At 42.1% G+C, this 12,203-nt stretch overlaps 1 protein-coding gene across 2 annotated transcripts in view; it reads right to left on the bottom strand.

Annotated features, from left to right (window-relative positions):
- The window catches only part of LOC126473675 (nucleoprotein TPR-like), a 398,029-nt gene that overhangs the window by 219,960 nt on the left and 165,866 nt on the right, over window positions 1-12,203 (bottom strand). For both annotated transcript variants that reach the window (XM_050100910.1, XM_050100911.1), the window contains exons 14-15: window positions 11,964-12,171; window positions 8,564-8,801 (exon numbers count right to left, since the gene is read on the bottom strand). In XM_050100910.1, coding sequence (XP_049956867.1) covers window positions 8,564-8,801; window positions 11,964-12,171 — 446 coding nt within the window. The remainder of the gene's footprint in view (window positions 1-8,563; window positions 8,802-11,963; window positions 12,172-12,203) is intronic.

The raw sequence follows: 12,203 nt of genomic DNA, 5'->3' as shown, positions 1-12,203 counted from the left end.
TAAAGAACAGGTAAAAGGGATTATCTATGTTTTTGTAAAATGTGACAAAGTATAAGAACATAGTCTTGAATGAAAGAATTAACACTTGTCAGAAGATTAAAGGCACCTGATCTTTTCATTGTTTTATAACTCAGTCACACAACTTCCTCAAGTGTAAGTTCATATCAATAGCCCATGATAGTCAACTTCATCACTATGGAAAACTTGTACCACTGACACTTCAAAATAAGGACATAGGAGCTTGTGTTTATGGCAAACAGTGGTGGATTGCCAAAGTTGACAATACTGGTTACCAAAACCAAGATGTGCACGTGTTACATTTTACCACCTACCAGGGCAAAGGACCTCATTTAAAATTTTGGAAAGGATCAAGTCTGGATGTCTGTTAAAGAGGTATTGAAGAAGCTGTCTCCCCTGGAATTTACAACTGTGATTTGGCATACTTTTAAGCAATGCCAAAACTGAATGAAGAGATTTCTCTGTTGTTCAATGAACAATATAGTAAAAACAAATAAGGTTAGAACAAGATAATATAATTAGTTGGGTAATTTTTTTAAGAAAGTGATCACAGATATTATGTAACTGATACACTTTATCCATTAGTTCCGATATTGCAGATGTTAAGAAACATGTTTTTTAATCATATTGGTAATTTTTTCCATTATTTCCCATTGAATCTCAAAGGTGACATCAATACTGAAGTTTAATATTATAAAGGTCTATTAAGTGTATAACTTTCAGATTTTTATCTGGTCCACTAACAAAGATAATTAAAAAATAGTTTTTTAAAAATAGTGTATTTTTTTTAAGTGTAAGCTCCTCACCATTGATACTCTGTAAAAAGTAATTATACTGTGTAGTGTAACAGTACAAAAATATTAAGGCTGAGAAATTACTCCTCCTTTGGATAAATAAAACTTCAAGCCATTACAAATACACTCCTGGAAATGGAAAAAAGAACACATTGACACCGGTGTGTCAGACCCACCATACTTGCTCCGGACACTGCGAGAGGGCTGTACAAGCAATGATCACACGCACGGCACAGCGGACACACCAGGAACCGCGGTGTTGGCCGTCGAATGGCGCTAGCTGCGCAGCATTTGTGCACCGCCGCCGTCAGTGTCAGCCAGTTTGCCGTGGCATACGGAGCTCCATCGCAGTCTTTAACACTGGTAGCATGCCGCGACAGCGTGGACGTGAACCGTATGTGCAGTTGACGGACTTTGAGCGAGGGCGTATAGTGGGCATGCGGGAGGCCGGGTGGACGTACCACCGAATTGCTCAACACGTGGGGTGTGAGGTCTCCACAGTACATCGATGTTGTCGCCAGTGGTCGGCGGAAGGTGCACGTGCCCGTCGACCTGGGACCGGACCGCAGTGACGCACGGATGCACGCCAAGACCGTAGGATCCTACGCAGTGCCGTAGGGGACCGCACCGCCACTTCCCAGCAAATTAGGGACACTGTTGCTCCTGGGGTATCAGCGAGGACCATTCGCAACCGTCTCCATGAAGCTGGGCTACGGTCCCGCACACCGTTAGGCCGTCTTCCGCTCATGCCCCAACATCGTGCAGCCCGCCTACAGTGGTGTCGCGACAGGCGTGAATGGAGGGACGAATGGAGACGTGTCGTCTTCAGCGATGAGAGTCGCTTCTGCCTTGGTGCCAATGATGGTCGTATGCGTGTTTGGCGCCGTGCAGGTGAGCGCCACAATCAGGACTGCATACGACCGAGGCACACAGGGCCAACACCCGGCATCATGGTGTGGGGAGCGATCTCCTACACTGGCCGTACACCACTGGTGATCGTCGAGGGGACACTGAATAGTGCACGGTACATCCAAACCGTCATCGAACCCATCGTTCTACCATTCCTAGACCGGCAAGGGAACTTGCTGTTCCAACAGGACAATGCACGTCCGCATGTATCCCGTGCCACCCAACGTGCTCTAGAAGGTGTAAGTCAACTACCCTGGCCAGCAAGACCTCCGGATCTGTCCCCCATTGAGCATGTTTGGGACTGGATGAAGTGTCGTCTCACGCGGTCTGCACGTCCAGCACGAACGCTGGTCCAACTGAGGCGCCAGGTGGAAATGGCATGGCAAGCCGTTCCACAGGACTACATCCAGCATCTCTACGATCGTCTCCATGGGAGAATAGCAGCCTGCATTGCTGCGAAAGGTGGATATACACTGTACTAGTGCCGACATTGTGCATGCTCTGTTGCCTGTGTCTATGTGCCTGTGGTTCTGTCAGTGTGATCATGTGACGTATCTGACCCCAGGAATGTGTCAATAAAGTTTCCCCTTCCTGGGACAATGAATTCACGGTGTTCGTATTTCAATTTCCAGGAGTGTATCTTAAGGGATACATTCAGCTACATGATCATGGTTTTAATTTATGGTCCAGTGTGTGCTGAACTAAATGCTTATTATTTGTAAGGTCTGAGGCAACCCATAAACGAATAATTAAAAAAAACTGCTGACACTTGTAAATGCATAAGAATGCTTGCAGCCTGAAACAAAAATGGCTGCTGTTTCTAAATGATAACCAATAAAAATTGTTTAATAATACTTTTGAGACCACCAGACATGAGGCAATTCACCCACCAATTATCAAATTTTTCTGAGATGGTCAAGCAGCCAGTGCTGGACCACTTGGTATTGTTTGCCCTACTGCAAAAAGCTAATAAGAAAGAATAGAAATGTCTTGCAAAAATAAAATGAAAAATAAATGAAAAAAGACAGTTGTTTGTATACACCAGAAATAAGATCATAAGTGTTTCACCACATTTTCAATCGATACCAAAAATTAACAAGGTTATCTATGAAGCCAAGAAACTGTGTAACTGGCAGTTTATATTCCACTCCAGGAGTAAATATAAAGACTTGAGGTGAGTTACAATGATAGAACGCGATGTGCTGCCAGTCTATAATTTTATGAAAAATGGCGTTAAGACATAGACAACACACATTCAGAAATAACATCAAGCCTAGAGGAGGTACCAAACAAGTGTGGAAACATGTTTTATGCTCAAAAAACACTGTTTTCCACAGAATTTTGTGTGTATGTATGTGTCTGTTTGTGTTTCTATCGACTTGCCAGCGCTTTTGTACGGTAAGTCACATCATCTTTGTTTTTAAATACACACACACACACACACACACACACACACACACACATTCCACGTGGGAAAAATATATCTAAAAACAAAGATGATGAGACTTACCAAACATACACACAAAATTCATGCTTTCACAACCAACGGTTGCTTCATCAGGAAAGAGGGAAGGAGAGGGAAAGACGAAAGGATGTGGGTTTTAAGGGAGAGGGTAAGGAGTCATTCCAATCCTGGGAGCGGAAAGACTTACCTCAGGGGGACAAAAAGGACGGGTATACACTCGCACACACACACATATCCATCCACACATATACAGACACAAGCAGACATATTTAAAGACAAAGAGTTTGGGCAGAGATGTCAGTCAAGGCAAAAGTGCAGAGGCAAAGATGTTGTTGAATGACAGGTGAGGTAAGAGCGGTAGCAACTTGAAATTAGCGGAGGTTGAGGCCTGGTGGGTAACGAGAAGAGAGGATATACTGAAGGGCAAGTTCCCATCTCCGGAGTTCTGACAGGTTCGTGTTAGTGGGAAGTATCCAGATAACCCAGACGGTGTAACACTGTGCCAAGATGTGCTGGCCGTGCACCAAGGCATGTTTAGCCACAGGGTGAACCTCATTACTAACAAACACTGTCTGCCTGTGTCCATTCATGTGAATGGACAGTTTGTTGCTGGTCATTCCCACATAGAAAGCTTCACAGTGTAGGCAGGTCAGTTGGTAAATCACGTGGGTGCTTTCACACGTGGCTCTGCCTTTGATCGTGTACACCTTCCAGGTTACATGACTGGAGTAGGTGGTGGTGGGAGGGTGCATGGGACAGGTTTTACACCGGGGCAGTTACAAGGGTAGGAGCCAGAGGGTGGGGAATATGGTTTGGGGATTTCATAGGGATTAACCAAGAGGTTACGGAGGTTAGGTGGACGGCGGAAAGACACTCTTGGTGGAGTGGGGAGGATTTCATTAAGGATGGATCTCAGTTCAGGGTAGGATTTGAGGAAGTCGTATCCCTGCTGGAGAGCCACATTCAGAGTCTGATCCAGTCCCAGAAAGTATCCTGTCACAAGTGGGGCACTTTTGGGGTTCTTCTGTGGGAGGTTCTGGGTTTGAGGGGATGAGGAAGTGGCTCTGGTAATTTGCTTCTGTACCAGGTCGGGAGGGTAGCTGTGGGATGCGAAAGCTGTTTTCAGGTTGTTGGTGTAATGGTTCAGGGATTCCGGACTGGATCAGATTCATTTGCCACGAAGACCTAGGCTGTAGGGAAGGGACCGTTTGATGTGGAATGGGTGGCAGCTGTCATAATGGAGGTACTGTTGCTTGTTGGTGGGTTTGATGTGGACGGATGTGTGAAGCTGGCCATTGGACAGATGGAGGTCAACATCAAGGAAAGTGGCATGGGTTTTGGAGTAGGACCAGGTGAATCCGATGGAACCAAAGGAGTTGAGGTTGGAGAGGAAATTCTGGAGTTCATCTTCACTGTGAGTCCAGATCATGAAGATGTCATCAATAAATCTGTACCAAACTATGGGTTGGCAGGCCTGGGTAACCAAGAAGGCTTCCTCTAAGCGACCCATAAATAGGTTGGCGAACGAGGGGGCCATCCTGGCACCCATGGCTGTTCGCTTTAATTATTGGTATGTCTGGCCTTCGAAAGTGAAGAAGTTGTGAGTCAGGATGAAGCTGGCTAAGGTAATGAGGAAAGAGGTTTTAGGTAGGGTGGCAGGTGATTGGCGTGAAAGGAAGTGCTCCATCGCAGCGAGGCCCTGGACATGCGGAATATTTGTGTATGAGGAAGTGGCATCAATGGTTACAAGGGCGGTATCCGGGGGTAACAGATTGGGTAAGGATTCCAGGCAATCGAGAAAGTGGTTGGTGTCTTTGATGAAGGATGGGAGACTGCATGTAATGGGTTGAAGGTGTTGATCTACGTAGGCAGAGATACGTTCTGTGGGGGCTTGGTAACCAGCTACAATGGGGCGGCCAGGATGATTGGGTTTGTGAATTTTAGGAAGTAGGGAAAAGGTAAGAGTTGCGTTGTGTCTGTGGGGTCAGGAGGTTGATGGAGTCAGGTGAAAGGTTTTGTAGGGGGCCTAAGGTTCTGAGGATTCCTTGAAGCTCCACCTGGACATCAGGAATGGGATTACCTTGCCAAACTTTATATGTAGTGTTGTCTGAAAGCTGACGCAGTCCCTCAGTCACATACTCCCAATGATCAAGTACCACGGTCGTGGAACCCTTGTCCGCCGGAAGAATGACGATGAATCGGTCAGCCTTCAGATCACTGATAGCCTGTTCTTCAGCAGTGGTGATGTTGGGAGTACGATTAAGGTTTTTTAAGACGGATTGAGAGACAAGGCTGGAAGTGAGAAATTCCCGGAAGGTTTGGAGAGGGTGATTTTGAGGAAGAGGAGGTGGGTCCCGCTGTGACGGAGGACGGAACTGTTCCAGGCAGGGTTCAATTTGGATAGTGTCTTGGGGAGTTGGATCATTAGGAGTAGGATTAGGATCATTTTTCTTCATGGCAAAGTGATATTTCCAGGAGAGAGTACAAGTGTAGGACAGTAAATCTTTGATGAGGGCTGTTTGGTTGAATCTGGGAGTAGGGCTGAAGGTGAGGCCTTTGGATAGAACAGAGGTTTCGGACTGGGAGAAAGATTTGGAGGAAAGGTTAACTACCGAATTAGGGTGTTTTGGTTCCAGATTGTATTGATTAGAATTTTGAGGTTTTGGTGGGAATGGAGCTGGAAGTGGGAGATTGAGTAGACGGGAGAGACTGGGTCTGTGTGCAATGAGAGGAGGTTGAGGTTTGCTGGAAAGGTTGTGAAGGGTGAGTGAGTTGCCTTTCCGGAGGTGGGAAACCAGGAGATTGGATAGTTTTTTGAGGTGGAGGGTGGCATGCTGTTCTAATTTGCGGTTGGCCTGTAGGAGGATGCTCTGAACAGCCAGTGTGGATGTGGGAGACAAAAAATTGAGGACTTTTATTAAGGATAGGAGTTGACGGGTGTGTTCACTGGCTGAGTTGATGTGTAGGTGAAGGATTAGGTGGGTGAGGGCAATGGATTGTTCAATTTGGAACTGGTATAGGGACTGATGGAAAGAAGGGTTACAGCCAGAGATGAGAACTTTAAGTGTGAGGCCTTTGGGGGTAATGCCAAATGTCAGACAAGCCTGAGTAAATAAAATATGGGAATGTAATCTGGCTAGGGCGAAGGCATGTTTGCGGAGGGAATGTAAATAAAACTTAATGGGGTGATTGTGGCGATGTTGTGAGGGTGACATGGTATTAGAAGGTGGAAAGTGTAACATGAGGCTGAAATGAAAATGAAAATAAAAATACATGGGGAGAGATAAAGATGAATTAGAAAGGAACTGGGGATCTGGTGTGAAAAAAGTCGAAAAAGTGTTGGTTAAAGATGAGCTATGTTGATCCTGTGGTGAACTTGGGTTGGTAAACAACGATGTGCATAAAGGTTAGGTGGTTGTGTTGCCGCCTAAACACGTTAAAGGGTGGACAAATCTGGGAAAATTTAGAAAAAAACTGTGTGTAAATGTATTAAAGGAGTGGTTTTGTGGTGGCAGATTATGAAAATGAGGCTAACAATTGTCTGACAAAGAAATTATGACGTTAAAAGCTGTGGGAAGTGGCTAAAAATGATCAGTGATGTGGGAAAAAACAGAAAAGGAAATAGAGCGAAAGTTATTAGAACTAGCCGAAATGGTTGTTTAATAGGTGAAAGGAACATTTTGTGAACTGGAAACGGTGGATTTCATAGCAGCGGTAGTTTTGAAAGCGGGATTTTTTTTTTTTTTTTTTACGGTTTGGAAGTGGGTTACGTATTATTGTGTATATATAGGCAGGATAAAATTGTATTGTAGATTACAGTAAAAAGGAGAAGGTGAATCCAAAGTGAAACTACTTGCAAGAACAGAAAGAGAAAGTAAGATGACAGAAAAGATTTCGAAATGCAACAGTGACAATAACAAACATAATTGTTGGGTTCAAATTATGGATATGAATAAAACAGAGGGAAACATTCCACGAGGGAAAAATATATCTAAAAACAAAGATGATGTGACTTACCAAACGAAAGTGCTGGCATGTCGACAGACACACAAACAAACACAAACATACACAGCAACCAACGGTTGCTTCGTCAGGATAGAGGGAAGGAGAGGGAAAGACGAAAGGATGTGGGTTTTAAGGGAGAGGGTAAGGAGTCATTCCAACCTCGGGAGCAGAAAGACTTACCTTAGGGGGAAAAAAGGATGGGTATACACTCGCGCACACACACACATATCCATCCACACATATACAGACACAAGCAGACATATTTAAAGACAAAGAGTTTGGGCAGAGATGTCAGTCGAGGCGGAAGTGCAGAGGCAAAGATGATGTTGAATGACAGGTGAGGTATCAGCACCGGCAACTTGAAATTAGTGGAGGTTGAGGCCTGGTGGGTAACGAGGAGAGAGGATATACTGAAGGGCAAGTTCCCATCTCCGGAGATTTGACAGGTTGGTGTTGGTGGGAAGTATCCAGATAACCCGGACGGTGTAACACTGTGCCAAGATGTGCTGGCTGTGCACCAAGGCATGTTTAGCCACAGGGTGATCCTCATTACCTGAACAATACAGTCTTTGTCAGTGCCCCATAACTTGGGATCTTGTTATTCAAACACTTCACAATCAAATATGACATCCAGAAATACCTTCATACATTTTAAAAAAAAAACCATGATCACAATTAAAATCACTGCATACAGCACACATTTCCTCTCTCCTCGCACACACACACACACACACACACACACACACACAGTGTATTCCTCTCCAATCTCCTCCTTACCAAACATAACACAAGTGATGTTGCAATATTTAAAATAAAGTAAAACATAAAAAAATTATTATCCACAAATACTGTTCATTTCACATGCCACCTCATAACTGACAAAAGAATATTAACAGCAATAACATATTTGTTACACATATGGTGTTAACATTTGTGTTCTTGTACACAATGAACTGATGTGACATCTGTTTAGTTTCTGAAAGAAACCTAGATCTGAAAGTCTGAGGATTTAATAAAATTGCTGTGGCTCTACCATGGCACACACTGCACGAAGTAGATTATTTTTGTTACATTTTATGGAATTTATCTCCTATACTACAAAATGGTTCAAATGGCTCTGAGCACTATGGGATTTAACATCTGTGGTCATCAGTCCCCTAGAAGTCAGAACTACTTAAACCTAACTAACCTAAGGACACAACACACATCCATGCCCAAGGCAGGATTCGAACCTGTGACCGTAGCAGTTGCGTGGTTCCAGACTGAGCGTCTAGAACCGCTCGGCCACCGCGGCTGGCTTCCTATACTATATTATAAACATTTATTTATTACTGGCATGAACTTTGCTTACAGAAGAAGCAATAAAAATTACCTTCTCATCATCCCGATGTGCAAGCAATTGCTGTGAATACTTCACTTCAGCAGCAAGGGTTCTAGCCTGTTGCTCTTGCAGTTCTGATTTTAAATTTTCTATTGTTATCTTGGTATTTTCCAATTCCTTGCAGCAGTCCTCAAGTTTGACCTCAAATGCACGAGCAGCTTCAAGATCTTGTTTCAGATCAGCAATCTGTTGAGAAAGTGCTGCTATATGCACTGCTGCTTCTTCCTCTCTGCAAATAAAAGAAATAATATTGGAGGTAATAAAGTGATGTAAACAGTGCAAAAAAAGTCCCTTCATAAATGAAAGATTTGTTACAAGTATTTCACGTTAAGCCATAGTCAAGTATAAATCAGTGGTACACCCTTGGAATAAATCAACCTAATCGTAAGCATGCTAAAGAAAAATATCTTCAACACATGTGTGCAAACACTCTCTCTCTCTCTCTCTCTCTCTCTCTCTCTCTCTCTCTCTCTCCAGAAGCATAGGGTTGACTCACCTAAACTATGAATCTTGCATTGTTCTACTTATTATACACTTACCCATTTACACTGTTATTCCTTTTAGTCATTTATTTCCACTCTGGTAGTCTGAAACTATGGAATTTGCAAGTAGTTATAAAACACTGATCATTTGCAAACCCAATAAACCACATAAATGGCGACTGGCATTCACCCGTTCAGCTTTATTCCAATCAGGAAAGTTTATTTCTAGATGTGACGGGGATTCCCCTGGCAGAGACATCACGTACACTATGCACGCATGCAAAAATCATCTTACGATTATTTCAGAAATCAACTTAGAATTTGTTCAAAAATGCTCAAAAACAGCGATGCATTCAAAGTCATATGAGTAGTCGATATACCAACGTGCACTGGGTGCTAGGCACTTTGTGAAACAAGGTCTATTTCCTGAATAATATGAATTTGGTGCCCCCCCCCCCCTCCCCCTCACTCCTCTGAAACTGCCACCCGGGGCAGATACCCCTCTTTGCCCCCCCCCCCCCCCTTAGTTCCGGGCGTGTTGCGCATACGTGAATCTGGAAGCTTTGGCGCACCAGTAAAATTTTCTGGATAGCATCTGGCTGCTTGCTGCTATTGCTTATACTGCTAACTGCTACACTTCTGTAGCCAGAAGCGGGAGAATGTACTACTCAAATGCGACTCAAGTGCATATGCGCATAAGCTCACTTGCAACCACTCAAACGAATCTAATGTAAACAGTTGTGACGTCACGCTCATCGGAGGCAATTTGTTGTTATGAAACATTGCGTGGTCTTCCTAAAATCTTTGACACAACTTTGCTGTTGGCAAACACTGGTATGAGCACTGTGTTTTGTTGTTTATATGGTGCATTTCCTTTGCAACTTAAGTTTTATTTTTGTTTTTTTCTCTCGTTTGTTTTTTATTGCTGCAGTATTATTCTGCAGTAGCGAGATACAGTAATATTCTTTGTTAGAGTATTCGTTCTTACCAGTCAAAGTTACAAAAATTTAACTGAAAACTAAAACAATAAAAAATTCCTGGAATTCTAAAAAAATTCCCGGGTTTTTCCCAATTTTCTCCCAGATGAAAACATTCCCAGGTTTTTCCCAGATCTCCTGGTTGTCCCAGGTCGTATACACCCTGAATAAGTTCTAGGAGCTTTCCTGAGGGTATTTTCTTCCATAATTACAACCACAAGTTTCCACCAGAAGCATTTCGCTTTATTGAGGTAAAACATCATCAGTGGTCCATAATTAAAGATATTTTCAATTTGATTTGTTTTTAAGATAGGAAAACCATTTGTTAACAGTATGGTGATTTTTACTTATGGTGATTTCTGCTTGGTTTCTTGCCAACATTGGCAAACACCGTCTGCTAGCATATCTTTGGTGTCTTTCTTCATTAGATACTGACACTTGCAGTCTAATCTTTCATTGCTCTGCAGAGCTACGCATTTCTTACACTTTATGTAGCACACTTTTTCACACACCGCTGTTATTTTTATACTTCTAAGCATTTATTGTGTTTTGTAGTGTTGCCAATATAACATGAGTGGACATAAGTGTATAGCAGTGTGGCGGAGTGTGGGTTGGAGAAAAAGATGAGGAGCAAGAAATGAAATGAAACTGGGAAAGGGCGTGGGGGTTGAGAGGGTGAAGGATGGAAAAGGCTCTTTTCTTTTTCATGTGATTTTTTTCCATTATTTTTTATAGTGTCTGGTTTCCAATATTTATCTGGTCACTGAGCAACTGTTTATTTTGTGTTAATGCTTTGTGTATGTGGAAATTTTCTTGGCAAGGAGGAAGGTTTCTGTCTTCACTGAATCTTATGATGTTCACATCTTTTTCAGTATTGCTTAGTCTATGGTATTCTTGTTTTAGATGATCTGCAAATGTTGAATAGTTTGTACCGTATTTCAGTGTTCTGACATGTTGTTTATACCTTGTGTTGAAAGTCCTGCCAGTCACTCCAATGTATATTTTTTCACAATCAGTACACACTTAGGAGAATAAAAATAAACAGTGACGCATGAAAAAGTGTGTTGTGTAAAACGTAAGAAATGCATAGTTCTATGGAGCAATGAAAAATTAGACTAAGTATCGTATCTAATGAAGAAAGACACTGAAGATGTGCTAGCAGATGGCATTTCCCGATGTAGGTGAGAAACCAAGGGGAAATCACCAGTAAGAACTGACATATTGTTTACGAGCTATTTTCTATCTTAAAAGCAAATCAAATTGTAAATATCTTTAATTACAGACCACTGATGATACTTTACCTCAATAAATTGAAACGCTTTTGGTGGAAAAGAGCTTATATATATTTTAATGACTGAACAACAATACCCTGAGGAATTGTAAAGCAACTACAAACAATGTGGTCTCACAAAAGAAGAATTTAAGAGTTTTACCAATTAACATTAAATTCAAGCAAGCTCAGTTTATAGTAGTACCTTCATGTAAGCAAATATGCAACACTTGGTAAATAGTGTGTTTTACACTAAATAATTTGTGCAACTGGACATTAATGATAGCTTACAAATGCCACTTTGTAGACTACTACTCAAAAAGAGTTTCTCTACAAGGCTTATAGAATATCTCACTAGTTTTACACTATGAAAGAAGAAGCTACATCAGGTCATTTGAAGTAAGAATACAAATAACTGTATGACGTGCAACTCCCTTCTGAGCGGTACGTGTGGCTTCCAAATGCAGTAAGATACATATATTTTCCACAACTTCAAAAACAGAAGAATTTGTGCATTATTTTACGAACCTATAGCAAATGTACTTACAAAATGTCTCCTTGTAGCGAACATACCATTCTAAATTTTGTATCTTCTCTGCATCAGCTCTAAAATTGTTATTCATTATTATGTAATAGTAAACTGTACAATGTACTGCACCAACCTCTTTGTTGAATTATCTCTGAATAAATTAAAATCTTCAATCAGCTTCTGGTGATCCTTCTCCAGTTTAAGACATGAGTCCTTATAAATAACTGAATGTGTTCTTGATGTTTCCAAAAGTTCTTCTGTAGTTTGTAACTTTAATCTACAGTTCGACAATTCAAGCTCACTCTCTTTAAGTTTTCTAATTAGTGTATCTGCCTGATCATCTGTAACAAAACCAATGTAACAGGAGTTTGTA

The sequence above is a fragment of the Schistocerca serialis genome, chromosome 4, assembly GCF_023864345.2.
Source record: "Schistocerca serialis cubense isolate TAMUIC-IGC-003099 chromosome 4, iqSchSeri2.2, whole genome shotgun sequence".
NCBI classification, from domain to species: domain Eukaryota; kingdom Metazoa; phylum Arthropoda; class Insecta; order Orthoptera; family Acrididae; genus Schistocerca; species Schistocerca serialis.
The sequence above is the reverse complement of the archived record's forward strand: the minus strand, read 5'-3'. Positions and strand labels throughout refer to the sequence as shown.